At 43.4% G+C, this 16,316-nt stretch overlaps 1 protein-coding gene and 1 non-coding gene across 2 annotated transcripts; both read left to right on the forward strand.

Annotated features, from left to right (window-relative positions):
* Positions 1-262: 262 nt before the first annotated feature.
* LOC121155101 (vomeronasal type-1 receptor 96-like) lies at positions 263-1,064 on the forward strand. Its single transcript, XM_040978281.1, is given in 2 exon segments — positions 263-441; positions 443-1,064. Coding segments are annotated over 2 exon segments (801 nt in total).
* A 497-nt stretch (positions 1,065-1,561) lies between these two features.
* LOC121155183 lies at positions 1,562-1,694 on the forward strand. The gene has a single exon (XR_005883626.1). It is a non-coding gene; the product is annotated as a small nucleolar RNA SNORA70 (small nucleolar RNA).
* The last annotated feature ends 14,622 nt before the right edge of the window (positions 1,695-16,316 follow it).

Here is a 16,316-nt window from a genome sequence, read left to right on the forward strand (position 1 = left end):
CGTTGGATCCGAAGTCTACCTCATTCATGTAAGAGAACCTTACATCCTGACGCTCAAAGGACGGCTGACATTGAGTTCCTGAAAGTAGCAAAGTTGGGTCTGAAATATAGAAGATTAGACAGTTTCATTGCACCTCCCTGGAACAGAGCTGTAATTGTAACCTTCACGGGGCTGCGTTTTTGTGATTTCAGATTGTAACCTATTTTCCCGAGGACGCCAAAGTTAACAACCTAAGAAAAGCGTATGAAACACCACTGTCACAATGTCAGCCAGCGACACGATTTATAGTTTCTTTTTCCTAAGTCAGATCTTTATTGGTGTGGTGGCAAACTCACTGGTCTTCCTGATATATGCGTACATCTTCCTGATCGAGCCACACCTGAAGAAGCCCATGGATGTGATGTGCATGCACCTGACAGTTGTCAATACCGTAACTATTGTGCCTTTCCATCTGCAGAGCGTGTGTCAGTCCCAGTCATTCTAGATGGGCGTGGCTGAAGTCTCAGCTGTCTCAGTGGATTTTACCTTCTTTGCTTTCCTTCTGGGTCATCAACATGCTGATCTACATTCACATTATTGAAAGCGTGAGAGCAAAATCAAACTCCACTCTTGGCAGTGGGCGTTATGTTCAGGCATACTGTGAGAACACTAAGGGTGAAGAATACAAGTCAAGATTATTTTTAAGTGCCATGATGATGCATGACCTTGTGTGTATGGTGCCCATGGTCGGGAGCAGCCTCTACATGGTGCTCATCCTCTACAGACACCGCAGGAGAGCCCGGCACATCCACAGCCTCACTCACTCTTCTCAGTCATCTGCAGAAAACAAAGCCACCCGCACTATCCTCCTGCTGGTGCTGTGCTTCGTGGTATTTTATGTTGCCAACAACTCTTTGATGTTTTATGGGTTACACAACTCTGGGAAAAACATAAGATTGGAGGGTATTAATGGAATTTTATCATCATGTTACCGCACATTCTGCCCCTTTTTGTTGATAAAGCACAATAAGATCTTTGTCGAACTGATTTCCTCCATTTCAAAGATAAGAATGAAATTTTCCTAAAGAACTTTTATTGGCTAACTTGCCATCACCTTCCTCAGAGGATTTGTCATTGAAATTCATATATGGAAAAGTAGTATGTTTGTGTGGAGCTCTGGGAATGGGACTAATTTGAGTTCAACTCTGTAGTTCATCTAAAGAGATTCACATTTTTAAAATAGAAATATGAAAGAAGTTTACTAATTTTCACATCAATGACATCCCTTAGTTATATATTTGCTTTAATAAATTGTATGACATTAAGCTACCTTTATCTGCTTGCTTGCTGTTCTTATTTTTCCATTTTTACTAGACCTCTTAGAACAAATACATACTTAGCTTGTAATTTTGTGAATCTGTGCTGTTCATTAGGACTTCACCCAGCCATTCTGTAGATAACACCCACTTCACTAATTTTGGGGATGTCTCTAGAGACTGACTGTGCATCAAAAACCTAAAAAAGATGCCAAATCAAAGGAGACTTAATTAATGTCTTTCAGCAATGAAAATAGTTGTATCTTGAGAAGCTAATGAAGCTGATCAGTTCCCCTTCTTCTTGGGAACACGTGTGCAGTGCCTGCCCACAGCAGTCTGCTTGGAAGTGTGTACAACCTGTTATCCTATAGGCTGCCCTTTAGGACCTCTGAAACAGCCCTTTTCAGCAGACATTCACGCCTCCGACCACATACTGTTCCTAACGTAGGCCCCATACAGGTTTGAGGGGGGCATGGTTGCCAAGGCTCAGTAGCCAAGGTTCATATTGGCCTCGCTGTCATGTCTCTCTGCACAAAGCTGTAGAACAAGGAACACTTGGTTGAGGCCCTACACAGGCTCAAGTTCCAGTTCCGAGTTAGAGTCCCTGGTCACCAGAAGCACATGTCAAAGAAGTAAGACTTACCTAGTTCAGTGTGAACCAAATTGAAGACGTGGTGGAAGAGAAGCAGCTCATCCCTGATGACTACGGGATCAAGCAGATTCCCTACATTAACCCTGGACAAGTGGTGAGCCCTCCACTCATGAGGGCGTCTGCTCTTCTCTGTTCCTTATTCATCATCCATAATAAATCCCGGTTGCTATTGCAAAAAGTAGCTATGACTGTTTGAAGAGCCATGAAAGCAGAGCTGATTGAGAGGATGAAGTATTTGGGAGATTCAATCTTTCGCATGTGGTAAAACACAGAGATTTCTCAGAGCATCTGTGTAATTCCAAGATGAGGACCCTGCTGGAACGAGGAATAGGGGGTCCTTTCAAAGTACACAGGATGCTCCTTTGTGCCTTGAAGGTGCATTTAGCAGGACGCAAGTGGATCCTACCCTCCAAAGTTTCTAGAAACTACCATGAGAATAGAAGTTACCAGTCACACATTTCCAATGGCTAAAACCCTGAACTAACTCTGCTCTCCTTAGGATCTTCATTAGTAGGAACCTTAATCAGAAACAGGGTCATGATTCTAACCCAGGCACTCTAATAAGCATTTGGAATATCCAAGGCTCTCCTAACTCACACAGCTGGAGGCAGTTTTTAAACATTCGAATAGTTGAATTGTTGATAAATCAGTTATAAAATTTCCAATAATCCCAACTGTTATGGAAGGAACAAGTTGGGCCATGGAGAATAAATGCTCTTGTATTGATGGTGTCCTTAAACTTTATATGTTCTTCCCTCTGCCTTTGCTGCGTAGAGATGATGCTAGAATGTCCGTTTTTAAAATACTGGGAGTAAAACGAGGAAGTACAGGCACTCTATGAATGTAGCCAGTACAGAGCAGACAAATATGAAATTCAGTAGAGATCACACATTTCCAATGGCTTTTTTGTTTACTCATGAGCGGGCTAGACAGGATTACAATTCCAGCTTCTGGTTGGTTATGTCACTATGCTCTGATTGGTCCTTGAATTGTGCTTGAAAGATTCCCCTTTGGATCAGATTCTCCTCTTCCTCTCTGTACTGCCTGTCTTAAGTGCTGTGTCAGGAGTCTTCTCTTTTCAGTAAATCTTACTTTGCTCATTACTTTGCTCTGAAATTCTTGTATATGAGACAAGGTCACCTTCGTTCATGGCTGTTTATCTGGTAATATCTCCCCATGGAGTCACACTGGGCATTAGGGCATCAACCGTTGCATTTCAGAGGTTACTCGTAGTATGTTACACACGAATACACACATAGAGATCTTAGTTCTCTCTGAAGACATATATGCAAGTGTATATACAGCCTATGTTGATGTGCAAATACCAAAGATATGCAACTTTTATGTCATAGCTTAGGGAAGTTTATAGGGAGGGATGGGTGTTTGCTTCATAAAGGGTGTCTTCCTCGGCTCCCCCGGTCAACAGTTGGTTAGTGAGCAGGACTCACAGATGGTGTGTGCACACTTGTTCCCCTGTATTCATGAACCCCCGACAATCATTTCCCATTTGATTGTGGCTAATGTTGCTCATCTCCGGGGTTGGCAGAATCTGAATTTAGCTCAGGCTGTTCAGGATACAATGTGCTTCTAAAATAAACAGTAAAACCCACAGCAAAATGGAAGGTTAAATATTTGTTCTTTCATAACCTTGTTTTGATTTTTGCACTAGGATCTTGAGTAGTTAGTGAACTTATATGTGTCTCATTCTACTGATGTCATTGTTGGGCCTGCTGAGGTTTTTTTTGTAGTCCATGATGGTTCTAATATTTCTTGTGTGTCTGTTTTTTGGATGAGGTTTTCAAATATTGAGAGGATTGTGTCTCTAAGTCATTTGGAACTTACAAAAGAGAATTTGTTATTGTTTGGAGAGATCTGTATCCCGTGATATCTGTAGGCCAAACACCCTTGTCAGGTTTTCCTTAAGAATACATGATTTTTTAAGTGGGAGTATTGTTCTACCTCTTCCATGAGAACTGGCAGTCACACATTTTGCACGTGGAATCAGATAAAAACCTGATAATTGTTAGAGCTGCCTGCCACCTGAAAAAAGAAATACCAGCCAAGTACAAACAGGCTTTTGTTATGCAAAGAGAAGTCCATTCCTGGGCTTTTCCCATGCAGTGGAGCAATGAACAGGAGAGAGGACCACAAGTGGGAAAGACAAGCTGGGTAGCAGAGACAAAGATTTTATACCCCCTCTGCCATGGGTGCTGGCATCAGGCCTGCTTGGGTGCTGATAGGACAGGGAATGTTGGCGTTTGTCCGTCATTGGCCTGTATGCGGCCCTGGCTGCCTTTAGGGGCGTGTCAGATCTCAGGCTGAAGTGAATGTGGTGTCCACCCACTTTCTGTAACCGCGGTGACCATCATTCCTGCCTCTTGGTAATAGGAAAAGGGGTGACCAATTCGATCTGGCTACATGCTGCTGGAGAGGGGCGTTGTCCCTAAGTGAGGTCTGAAAGTGGCTCCACAGGTACTGGAATGTAGGTGTGCAGTAATATCTGGTTGAAAGTGACTCACTAGGCTTTGCGAATTTTTTCTTGGATGATCCTCAGGAAGCAAGGGGCAATAGATAGTAAGGGACCCATAATTATCAGTAGAGTGGGTATCAGAATGAGCCATGACATGAGTGGGGATTATTAGTAGGACTGGAGGCAGAGGAGGCATCTTGGCATTTAAAATTTGGTGTAGTAACCCTGTCTGTTGAATCTCCCACTGAGATGAGGTAGTGGCTCGAAAAGGTTTGAGATGTGAGAGGTGGTATGGGGAGGTGTGGCCAAGAAATTTGGCCGCAGTAGATGTGGTGACGATCACTGTATGAGGTCTGGCCCACCTGGGCTGGAGTGTGTCTGGGCGAAGAGTCTTACGCATGGAAAGCTTTGTGAGGTGGCGCTTGATGATTCCATTAGCTCTCTCCAGCTTTCCTGAAGATTGAGGACGGTAGTGTGTAATGCCTCAGACACCCGTTGAGTGATCTGTGAAACAACGACCGGGCCATTATCAGATTGGATGGACAAGGGTAGACTACACCGAGGAATGATGTTTGAGAAAGATCTGTTACTACTGCTGAAGTTTCTTTAGTCATGGGAAACACTTACCCAACCTGAAAAAGTGTCAACCACAATGAGTAAACAATGGATTGTTTTGTGAGTGGGCATATGAGTAAAATCTATTTGTCAGTCTGTTCCTGGTTGGTATCTTCTGAGTTGATGAGTAGGCACCCTTGGCTTGAGAGCCCCCTGTGAGGAAACCATGGAGCAGGTGGGACAGGAAGCATGAATCTGCCGGAGGAGTTTCCTCATATTGGGGCAGGAAAACAGAGGTGTGAAGAACCTGAGTAATTAATTAGGTCTCACGTGTAAAACATTGTGATTATTTGTAAGGGAACTGCCGTGTGAAAGGACAAGGCTATCTGGTGATGTCTGAATTTTTAATGCAGAGCAAATGAATTTCCTGGATTTCAGAGGGGCTCAGTAATGGCAGAGGTTTGCAGCGAGCAGGTCTTGTCATTCCAGTGGAGAACAGAGAGGTTTAAGAGCGGTGGAGAGGAACATCACAGGGGTTGCAGCTGCCTGGGTGGCAGATCGTCTTGTGGTCTCATCCGCCTTGTTTTCCCTCGCCACCGGGTCTGTTGAGGACTGGTGTCCCTTGTAATGAATGACTGCCACCTGTTTTGGGAGAGAAAGAGTTCAGAGAAGTTTAGTGATAAGAGCGGCATTACTAATGGGCCTTCCTTTGATAGTAAGGAAGCCTCTTTTCTGCCCAATGGCAGCATGTGAATGTGTGATGAGAAAAATATATTTGGAGTCAGTGTAAATGTTGACCTGTTTTCCCTGAGCCAGTGTCAGTGCTGTGATAAGTGCACAAAGTTCTGCCTTTTGAGATGTAGTACCCTTGGGGAGGCCTTGTGCTGTAAGGACTGCGTCTGAGGTCACTACTGCGCAGGCTGCATGGCGGTGTCCATCAGCCCCTCGTGTTGAGCTGTCGTCCACAAAGAGAGTGAGGTCAAGTGAGGGGAGAGGCTGATCTTGCAGTCCATCTCTGGGACATAGGTAAAAGTCGGTCACCTGGGGGCAGGAGTGCGGTGGTTGAGATTCTGCTGGGGTGGGGAGGAGGGAAGCCAGGTTGAGCTGTGGTGATGGACTCCGTGCGATGTCTGGATTCTTAATGAAGAGCAAATGGATTTTCTGGATTTGAGAGGGGCTCAGCAATAGCAGTTTGTACCCTAAGAAAGTCCTTGAGATTATGGGCTGAAAACACAACGATGGGTGATTGTAAGGTCAACTTTAGAACTTTCTTTGTGAGAAGGGCTGTAGGATGCAAGTCCATTCCTCAGAGGTTATGAGGAATTGAAGATGACACGGATGCCTGCTATAAATTTGAGATAAGAGTTCGGGCTTACAATTAACTTACATTCTATGTTAGAGAAAACAATGAGAGCAACATGAGTAATTTGGTCAATATGAGTAAACAGATTTTAAACAGTATTTAGACTGCTGGAAACATAGCACGTACAACTGGCAAGAGGCATTTGTTCATCTTAGAAAGCACATACAGGACTGTACAAAAAGATGCAACTTAAATCCTATTAAATTGAGATAACAACCATGGCCGACAACATCAGCCCTATGTAACTGGAGTACTCCGACATAACAAAACTTTATATCACTTAGCGCCGTGACAATATTTTTTAATATAGTCTAAATAGTCTAATTAGTTGCTGTTTCTACAAAAAGAGGCCTTACTGCAAATGTCAAAATGCCAGCGTTTGAAACTTATGGATTTTTTGAATGCCTATCAAGGATGTCAAGAAGGCTCAGAATATCCAGTTGAAATAGAATCTCTTTACATGACACAAGGTAAATCAGATTAATTATTGACATAAAGTGAGTACTCAAATGCCTTTTTTTTGTTGTTAAAGATTTATTTATTTTTATTGAAAGGCAGATACACAGAGAAGAGGAGAGACAGAGAGGAAGATGGTTCACTCCCCAAGTGACTGCAACGGCTGGAGCTAAGCCAATTCGAAGCCAGAAGCCAGGAGCTCTTCCAGGTCTCCCATGTGGGTGCAGGGTCCCAAGGCTTTGGGCCATCCTCTCCAGGCCACAAGCAGGGAGTTGGATGGGAAGCAGGGCCATCAGGACTAGAACCAGCGACCATATGGGATCCCAGGCATGCAAGGTGAGGACTTTAATCACTACGCTATCGCGCTGGGCCCTCAAATGATTTTAAAATAAGTACATAACTTTGTTGATCTTAAGCAATGAGAATCTAATGAAAGGCAGAAAACACAAGAATTATCTTAATATGAAAATAGTTGCAGATAAGAAGTAGTATAGCCTAATAAAATCAGATCCAGATTTTACCGGAGATAACTAGAAAACTTAGTCATTATTAGTTTAAAAAATCCATTCACAAAGAGACGTTACAACACACATGCATTTTGAAATGCCATTGACCCGTCTAGTTATATTTTTGACCCCTGCTCTCCTGACTGGTGGGGGGAGTGAGTTTGATCAAGAGAGAAGGAGCAAAGGTTACAATAACAAAAAGTTATAAAGGTCCTAGTGACTGTTGCTGAGGAAGGGAGAATCAGAGAGAGAGAGAGAGGGAGAGAGAGAGAGAGAGAGTGATTAACCCTGAGGTTGCTGGGTCCGAGAAGTCCACAGTGGGAGGAAGCCTTGGTCTGAGCCAGAAGAACTTGGAACACAGAATAGGAAGTGCAAAGCTTAGGGTATGAACGGAGGTCCCAAAAGATCTGCAGTAAGACATCTTGGACCACTCGCCATTGCAGTGACAGAAATTGTCCAGTTTTGTTAGGATATTAAAATTAAATGCGCCCTCCACTGGTGATTTTGAATCATTGTCTGAGGACCAAGACGCTTGTGGCCTAAGTGTTGGCCTAGTCCCGTGCCTTTGAAATTAGCCGATAGACATCCCACTGGAGTCTGGGGATTATAGGCCCGGGACTGTGAGTTGCCCATTCTGTCCTGATCCTCCTGTGGCTAGTTTGGACTCAAGGAAAGCATCCTCGAGGAAGGAGACTAGGAAGTGAATGGGCCGTTTCCCTAGATGCTGAGAACCCAGAAAGTGGTCCAACGTGCATGATTTCCGTGGACCAAACAACCACACAGTGAAGAGGACTTTGGGAACAGAAGGGGCTTGCCTGGCTCAAGGCTCTCCGACTGGGGCTGGCAAATGTTCCAGGAGGTCAGCGGCTTGGAGAGAATGGTGAGCCATGCTCCACAGGCGGGAGTGGAGCTGCAGCCCACCTCCCGGGTTCCGGCACCAAACTGTTAGAGCTGCCTGCCACCTGAAAAAAGAAATACCAGCCAAGTTGGGCCCGGCGCGGTGGCGCAAGTGGTTAAAGGTCCTCGCCTTGCACGCCCGGGATCCCATATGGGCGCCGGTTCTAATCCCGGCAGCCCCGCTTCCCTTCCAGCTCCCTGCCTGTGGCCTGGGAAAGCAGTCGAGGACAGCCCAAAGCTTTGGGAACCTGCACCCGTGTGGGAGACCCGGAAGAGGCTCCTAGCTTCGGACCGGCATAGTATCGGCCATTGCGCTCACTTGGGGAGTGAATCATTGGACGGAAGATCTTTCTCTCTGTCTCTCCTCTCTGTATATCCGCCTTTCCAATGGAAAAATAATAAAAATAAATCTTTAAAAAAAAAAAAAAAAGAAATACCAGCCAAGTACAAACAGGCTTTTGTTATGCAAAGAGAAGTCCATTCCTGGGCTTTTCCCATGCAGTGGAGCAATGAACAGGAGAGAGGACCACAAGTGAGAAAGACAAGCTGGGTAGCAGAGACAAAGGTTTTATACCCACTCTGCCATGGGTGCTGGCATCAGGCCTGCTTGGGTGCTGATAGGACAGGGAATGTTGGCGTTTGTCCGTCATTGGCCTGTATGTGGCCCTGGCTGCCTTTAGGGGCGTGTCAGATCTCAGACTGAAGTGAATGTGGTGTCCACCCACTTTCTGTAACCGTGGTGACCATAAATAATGTTATGAATGTCAGACAAACTAAAGTTGAAGATCACTGGATATGTTTCACCAAAGATACTTCCAAGGAGTTTCAGTTGGTTTCCAAGTAGAACAGTGGAAGAATGCAATCTAACCAAACAATATGACAAACACAACTATTACACTTGATCTTAGCCAAAAGGCCAATTGATTCTTCAGTGTCATCACACAAAACGCACTGTGTTGCAACAGCACTACTACGTAAAACTTATCTTAATGAGAACACAGATATTATCACTGTATATTCAAATGAACAAAACCTCAATGCATAGTATATGGCTTATTTTTTTTCCCCTATGGAACAATTTGCTTTATTCAGGTAATAAAAAAAATCATTTTCCAGTGTCACAGGAAAATTATCTGCTTAATTTAGTACTTACAATGATTAATTTAAGAAATAGAAATAAAAATACCAATTTTTAAGATTAAAATAGTTCAGCACAGAGGTCTTCTACATATTTAGTTAGCTTAATTTCAAGTATTTAAGATTCCTCTCCACTATTTTAAAAGGAAATGTATTTATAATTTTCTTCTCAGTCAAGGAATTATTTGTGTACATTAGTGCCATCCATTTGTGTTCATTAATTTTGTATCCTGCTACCCTGCCAAATTCTCGAATGAGTTCCAGTAGTGTCTTGACTGAGTTTTTTGGTTCTCCTATGTAGCGAATCATGTCTTCTCTGAATAGAGATAGTTTCAGTTCCTAGTTTCCAATTTTGGCTCTTTTAATTCCTTTTTTTGCCTAAGAGGTCTGGCAAGGACTTCCAATACTCTGTTGAAGAGTCGTGGTGACCGTGGACATCCTTATTTAGCTCCAGATTTTAGTGGAAAGTTTTCCAATCTTTCCCCATTTAGAATGATGCTGGCATTGGGTTTTTCGTAAATTGCTTTGATTGCGTTGTAGAATGTTCCTTCTATTCCTATTTTGTGTAAGGTGTTTAACATGAGGTGGTCTTGGATTTTATTAAATGCCTTTTCTGCATCTATTGAGAGGATCGTATGGTTTTTTGTTTTTCAATTTGTTGATGTATCACATTTATTGATTTGTAAATGTTGAACATCCCTGCATGCCTGGGATGAATCCCACTTGGTCCGGATGAATGATCTGCCTGATGTACTGTTGGATCTTGTTGTCTGGTATTTTCATAGGATCTTTGGTCTGTGTTCATCGAGGATATTGGTCTGTACTTCTGTTTTTCTGTTGTTTCTCTATCTGGCTTTGGGTGTTAAGGTGATGTTAGCTTCATAGAAAGAGTTTGGAAGGATTGCCTCCCTTTCTATTGTTTGGAAAAAGCATGTGGAGGAATGGGGGTAAGTTCCTCTTGAAACATTTGGTAGAATTCAACAGTGAAGCCATCTGGTCCAGGACTTTTCTTGTTGGCAGGGCTTTAATGACTGATTCAATCTCATTGCATGTTATAGGTCTATTTAGATTGTTAATTGCATCTTGATTTAATTTTGGTGGATTGAATGTGTCCAAAAATCTATCCATCTCTTCTGGTTTTTTATTTGTTCGCATTTAGTTGCTTGTAACAGTTCCTAATAGTTGTCTGTATGTCTAAGGTATCTGTCGTTATGTTTTCTTTCTTGTTTCTGATGCTATTGATACGTATCTTCTCCCTCCTTTTTTGATTGGTTCGGTTAGTAGAGAGTCTATTTTGTTGATTTTCTCAAAGAACCAGCTCTTTGATTCATTGATCTTACGTACAGTTCTCTCTTTGTTTTTATTTGGTTTATTTCCTCCCTTATTATGGTAATTTTTTTCCTAGTAATCTTAGCATTTCTTTGCTTTTCTTTTGGTAGTTCCTTCAACTATAAGGTTAGCTGACTTACTTGATGCTTTTCTAGTTTCTTAAGTATTGATTGAGATGAACTTGTCTCTTCACACTGCCTTGATTGTTGTCCGATAAATTTTGATGTTGTATTAATGCCTTCATTTGTTTCATGCAATTTTTAAATTTCTCCTTTGATTTCCTCTCTAACCCATTGCTCATTTAGTAACATATTATTCATTCTCCATGTGTTTGCAAGTCTTCTTGGGTGTTTTGACTTCTTGGTCTCTAGCTTTACTCCATGATGGTCTGAGAAGATGCATGGTATAATTTTGATTTTTAAAAATTTGCTGAGGTTTGTTTTGTGGCCTATAACACGGTCAATTCTGGAGAAGTTTCCATGCACAGATTGAAAAAAAGTGTATTCTCTATTTGTAGGATGAAAGGTTCACTATATATCAATTAAGTTCATTTGTTCCAGAGTTTGGGTGAGTTCTGTTGTTTCTTTGCTGAGTTTCTGCTTTTGTGTTTGTTTTTTTTTTTTTAAGTCTGTCCATTGATGTTAAAGAGGTATTAAGGTCACCCACTATGATTGTATTGAAGTCTATTTCTCCTTTTAAGCCCATTAATGTTTGTTTCACATAGCTAGGTGTCTTGACATTTGGCATATATACCTTTATTGTGGTGTTCTCTTCTTGCTGAATGGATCCCTTGATCATTACATGGTGTCCTTCTGCATCTCTTTCAATGTTTTTCACATCGATGCCTATACCATGTGACATAAGAATGGCTATCCCCGCATGGTTTTCTTTACCACTCACTTGGTATATCTTTTTGCTTCCTTTCTCTTTTAGTTTCCTCTGATCTTTGCACTGTTGTGACAACATGGGAAAAATCAATTGGGGGGGGGGGTTGAAACTGTGGGGAGGGGAATCCTAGACTATGCAGAATTGTATGATAAACTCAAAAATTAAAATTAAAATTAAAAAATTCAAATCTCCCTAATTAGTTGCTTTAGGCTGAATTTTCTGTCAAGCTGTTCGTGTGTATTGTTTGAAAAATAGTTGAAATCTATTTTGTTATTTTGTAATTCCATCATTTCATTTTTTAAGTGGACATTTTAAATTTTTGTTGTTTTATGACACAGTTTGATAGGCACTGGGGTGTCGCTTCCCCTTTCCTAAATTCCCTCAGCTCTCCATTATTCTCCCCTCCAGTCATTTTTAAAAAATTTTTACTTATTATTATTTTCATTTTATGATACAGTTCCATAGGCTCCTGTTATTTCCCTTATCCCTTCCCCAAACCTCTACCTCTATATCATTACTAAAGTATAGTTCTTCACACACAATTGTATGTTCATCATGGCGGGCATGGACAATGGCAGAGAGTCCAGCATCCTATTGTCAAGATATAGTAAACAGTTTCATTGGAAGTCCATCGTTAGTCTGGAAGTAGACATGCATACTGCATTGTATTCTTGATCTGGATATGATAGTCTCCATTACATAGTTATTATACATCCCCTTAAAGAAGCCACAAAATAAAATTGCCAACAGGGGGAAAAAAAAGAAATGAACAACTCCATAAAGTTAAATAACATGCTTCTGAATGACTAATGTGTCACTGAAGAAATGTGAAAAAAAAATCAAAAGCCTTCTTGAAGAAAATGTTGCTACTGTATGCTCTATGAGTCATTAAAGAATTTAATGAGAAGCAAATGTTTTGAAGAGATGAAACTAACAAAAAAAATCAAAATCCATGAAATATAGTTTCCACCAATCTTTGTTGGTGAGATATGTCTGCTTTAGGCAACAGATAAATGGTTTTTTTAAAATCCAGTCTATTGATCTATGATGCTTGATTTATGAGTTTAAGCTGTTTACATTCAGGGTTAATACAAATAGGTGGTAATTTGGTTCTGTCATTTTAGCAATGGGTTGTTAATTGATTTAGTCTTCTGTTGTTATTTTACCGCATTTCCCCTTGGTTTTGGTGGGTGCTATTCTTCTTGGTCTAGAAAACATCTTGAAGTATCCTTTGTAGGACTAATTTGGAAGAGGCATATTCTTTTAACTTTTCTTTACTGTGGAAGAATTTTGTTTTATTTTATTTTTTCATTTTTTAAATTATATTTTTGACAATCTTTACATAGTTAATTAGGATCAAAAGGTTCAAGGGCTATAGGAAAGTGGGTAAGATTATTATTTCCATATTGTTTCCTTCATGTATCTGAGGTGAAGGGGGATATTGAGGGAGAAGCCCCATCCAGTTTCCCACCCACCCCAGGTCCCAGATGTGGGGCATGCACCGAGATTCTCACTCTAGTGGTTTTGATAGTTCACCAGTTATGAATTGCTGCCAGTCTCGCCACTCCAAGCATGATGAGGTTGTCAAAGAATCCACTGACTGACATAGTCCATCATAGAGTCTCCTTTTGCCCAGTATTTTGCTGCCAACATATAGCTGAGGTGGTTGATTGATTTGTTCTGTCTTCTGTCTTTTCTTGGTTAGGGTTCTGAGTCTCGCATTTCAACTGGGGAGATCCCCAAAGAAACTTTGTCTGAGGTGTTCCCAGACCAGATTCTTGTATGTACTAACGAGTACAGGGCCCGGCACAGTCCATGGCCCCGATCAGCGGGTGGTTGCAATTGCTGGGTTGGTTCTGTTTTCAGCCCCAACTTCCACGGGAACCAATGGGTGTTGCAGTCCACCCTGGTTCTGTCCAGCACATACTCGGCCCTCACATAAACTAGTAGGAGCTGCAGCCTAGTCAGAGCAACCCACGATAACCCCCACCAGGACCACCCCCTACCCTGGTTTGCCAGTTGTGTAGCAGACTAGTCCAGTCTGTCCCACATTCCATTTGGCTCTCGTAGATGTCGATGGGTATTGAAGCTTAGTTCCATCTAACCAGTTCAACTATTCAGCTTTTCCCTGATCTAGTCCACATGAGGCACACAGGTGTTGTAGAGGTGTTGTAGCCCTGCTTAGTCTGGTCTGCCCTCATCCCAGCTCACGCTTTCCAGTGGGAGTAGCTGCCCAGCAAGGGAACTTCCCCCCCAATATTCCCCCTGATGGCTCTGCCCCCTCCCTTTCTGGTTCTCATGCGTGCTGGTTGGGCGCTGTGGTCACATCTGGTACAGGCAACCTCACCTTGGCATTCCGTATTGTGCACTGGTTTTTATTGCGACCGGACTGGCTCGACCCACACTGTTCTGGTGCTCAGATTTGCCAGTGGATGATGTGGACAGATTCAGCCTGGTCTGCCCCCAACCCCTGCCAATTGTATGCCAGTGAGTAAATTTCCATGGCCTCTTCTGGGCTGTTTCCTATCATGTTTCTTGTGCTTACCTGCAGGGTCTGTGTCCTGCCAGAGGAGTTGCCCAGGCTCCTCCATCAGAACCTCTCCCAATGCCAGATTTTGCACATACCAGGGGGTCCATGAGCCAGCCCTACTCAGTTCACCTCCTGTCCTATCAGGATCAGTGGCTTTTCCTGACTGGGCTTCAACCCAAACTGGTTCTTGCTGTTGGATGTTTCAGCCCAGCCATGGCTCATCCATACCCACATACGGCTCACACATGGCTCAGCAGGGGTTGAGACCTAGCCTAGTCCATCCCACATCTATCCCAGTCCTCCAGGACACCAGAAAGTGTTGGAGTCTGGCCCGACTTGGTGTGTCCAGTCCCAGTCCACACTTGTGCCAGGAGAGACTATAACCGTTTCCTGATCAGAACGCAGCAACCATTCCAGCCCATGCGCCCCTTGGTGAGAACCTCAACCCAGTTAGGGTGTGCCCTTACCTCCCAACCTGGCCTGTTCCCAGCCATAGTTCACTCACATGCCAGTGGTTGCTCTGACTCAGCTTGGCTTAGCCCCTCACCTGTCCCGACCTCAAGGCAGCACATTTGGACCTGTAGCAGAACAGAACTAACTGGACAACAACCACAAACAAACGATGATAGCAAATCATTGTGGTGAATGGAGCCAGTGGACATTGGGAGGGTGATGTCATCCTTGGATCGATGAAATCAGCAGCATTCCAGAACTATCCAAACCACCTAGACAGAACTCTCGGAATATGTACACATGGAGACTCTGGTTGATATGAGGTGACGGTTCCTCATCCCTGGGTACTGGGATGTGTGGAAAGTCATGAGTGGTATTCCCCTTTGTTTTTCCCCTTATCCAAGGAACAACAAGAAGAAATAGCAAATTTGGAAGCAAAGAATTCACTCCAATTTCCCCTAAACCTTGACCTTTCCCACCTGATCAACTATGTAATCATTATTTTAAAAAATAATAAATTAAAAAAATTTTTTTAATCCATTTTTTTTTTTACTTGAAAGGTAGATTTACAGAGAGAAATATCTTCCATCTGCTGATTTAGTCACCAAATGGCTACATGACCACGATGGCTTCAGGTGAGCCAATTGGAAGTCAGGAACTTCTTTCAACTCTCCCAGGTGTGGGTGCAAAGGCTCATGGTCTTGGATGACACTCCACTGTTTTCGAGGGTCACAGCAGGGAGCTGGGAGAGAAATGGAGCAGAGGGGATACAAACCAGTGTCCACCTGGGCAGCCAGCGCTTGCAAGAGGAGGGAGCAGTCTGTTTACCTCTGTAGGTACATACACACACACACACTCACTCACACACACTCACATGATATCTTCAGAATGTTAATGGAAAAGAAAAAGCTATGTATTGATTTCAAAAATTGTCTTTGCACCAAAATCAACTTATCTTGGGATTCCATTTTCCATAGACTCCTTGAAGTACCCTTGCAGGCCTCGCCATGAGGGAAGCCAATGGGCCAAGCCCTAGTCTTTGCAGTGGCTGGAATGGGTACTAGGGTCCAAAGGCTGGAGCACCTGCCATTTGGCTGTTCCAGGGCAGAAGGAGAGGGAGTCCCAAGTTTAGGAGGAGCGTGGCTTCGCTGCTCAGCTGGCCCTTGACTGACTGGTGATGTCCACCCACGCTGAGGGGGGACCTGCTGCAGCACGTGGACTCCAATGCCATGGTCTTCCACACAGACTCATACTCCCACCGATGAACCCTCAGCAAGGCCCGACCCGCTGGCGAGTAAGTTCACACTGTGAAATGAACCTTCCCAGGGATGCCAATTATGTATAGGGGAGCAATGATAGCCTGCACCCATGCCATGGAGAGCAGGTGTGTTGGATCCACACTGACCTGGCTCTGGAAAAGGGGACACATTTGCCATCTTACCAGTGCAGGATGCCAGGCGACAACTGCTGAGATGAAAAAGGATGGGGGCTGGCTGGTGCTGTGGCTCAACAGGCGAATCCTCTACCCTCCAGAGGAACACACTAGCATCCCATATAGATGACAGCTTGTGTCTTGGCTGCTCCACTCCCCATCCAGTTCCTTTCTTATGACCCGGGAAAGTAGTAGAGGATGGCCTAAAGCCTTGGTCCCCTACACACATGGGGGGAGACCTAGAAGAGGCTCCTGGCTCCTAGCTTCGGATTAACTCAGCTCTCTCTGGAATCTCACACCAACACCCCCGCCCCCACCCAAGGCACCCTCATATGTGTGGACCACACAGCACA

Source organism: Ochotona curzoniae, unplaced genomic scaffold, assembly GCF_017591425.1.
Source record: "Ochotona curzoniae isolate NIBS_2020 unplaced genomic scaffold, NIBS_Ocur_1.0 contig_2861, whole genome shotgun sequence".
Classification (NCBI taxonomy): domain Eukaryota; kingdom Metazoa; phylum Chordata; class Mammalia; order Lagomorpha; family Ochotonidae; genus Ochotona; species Ochotona curzoniae.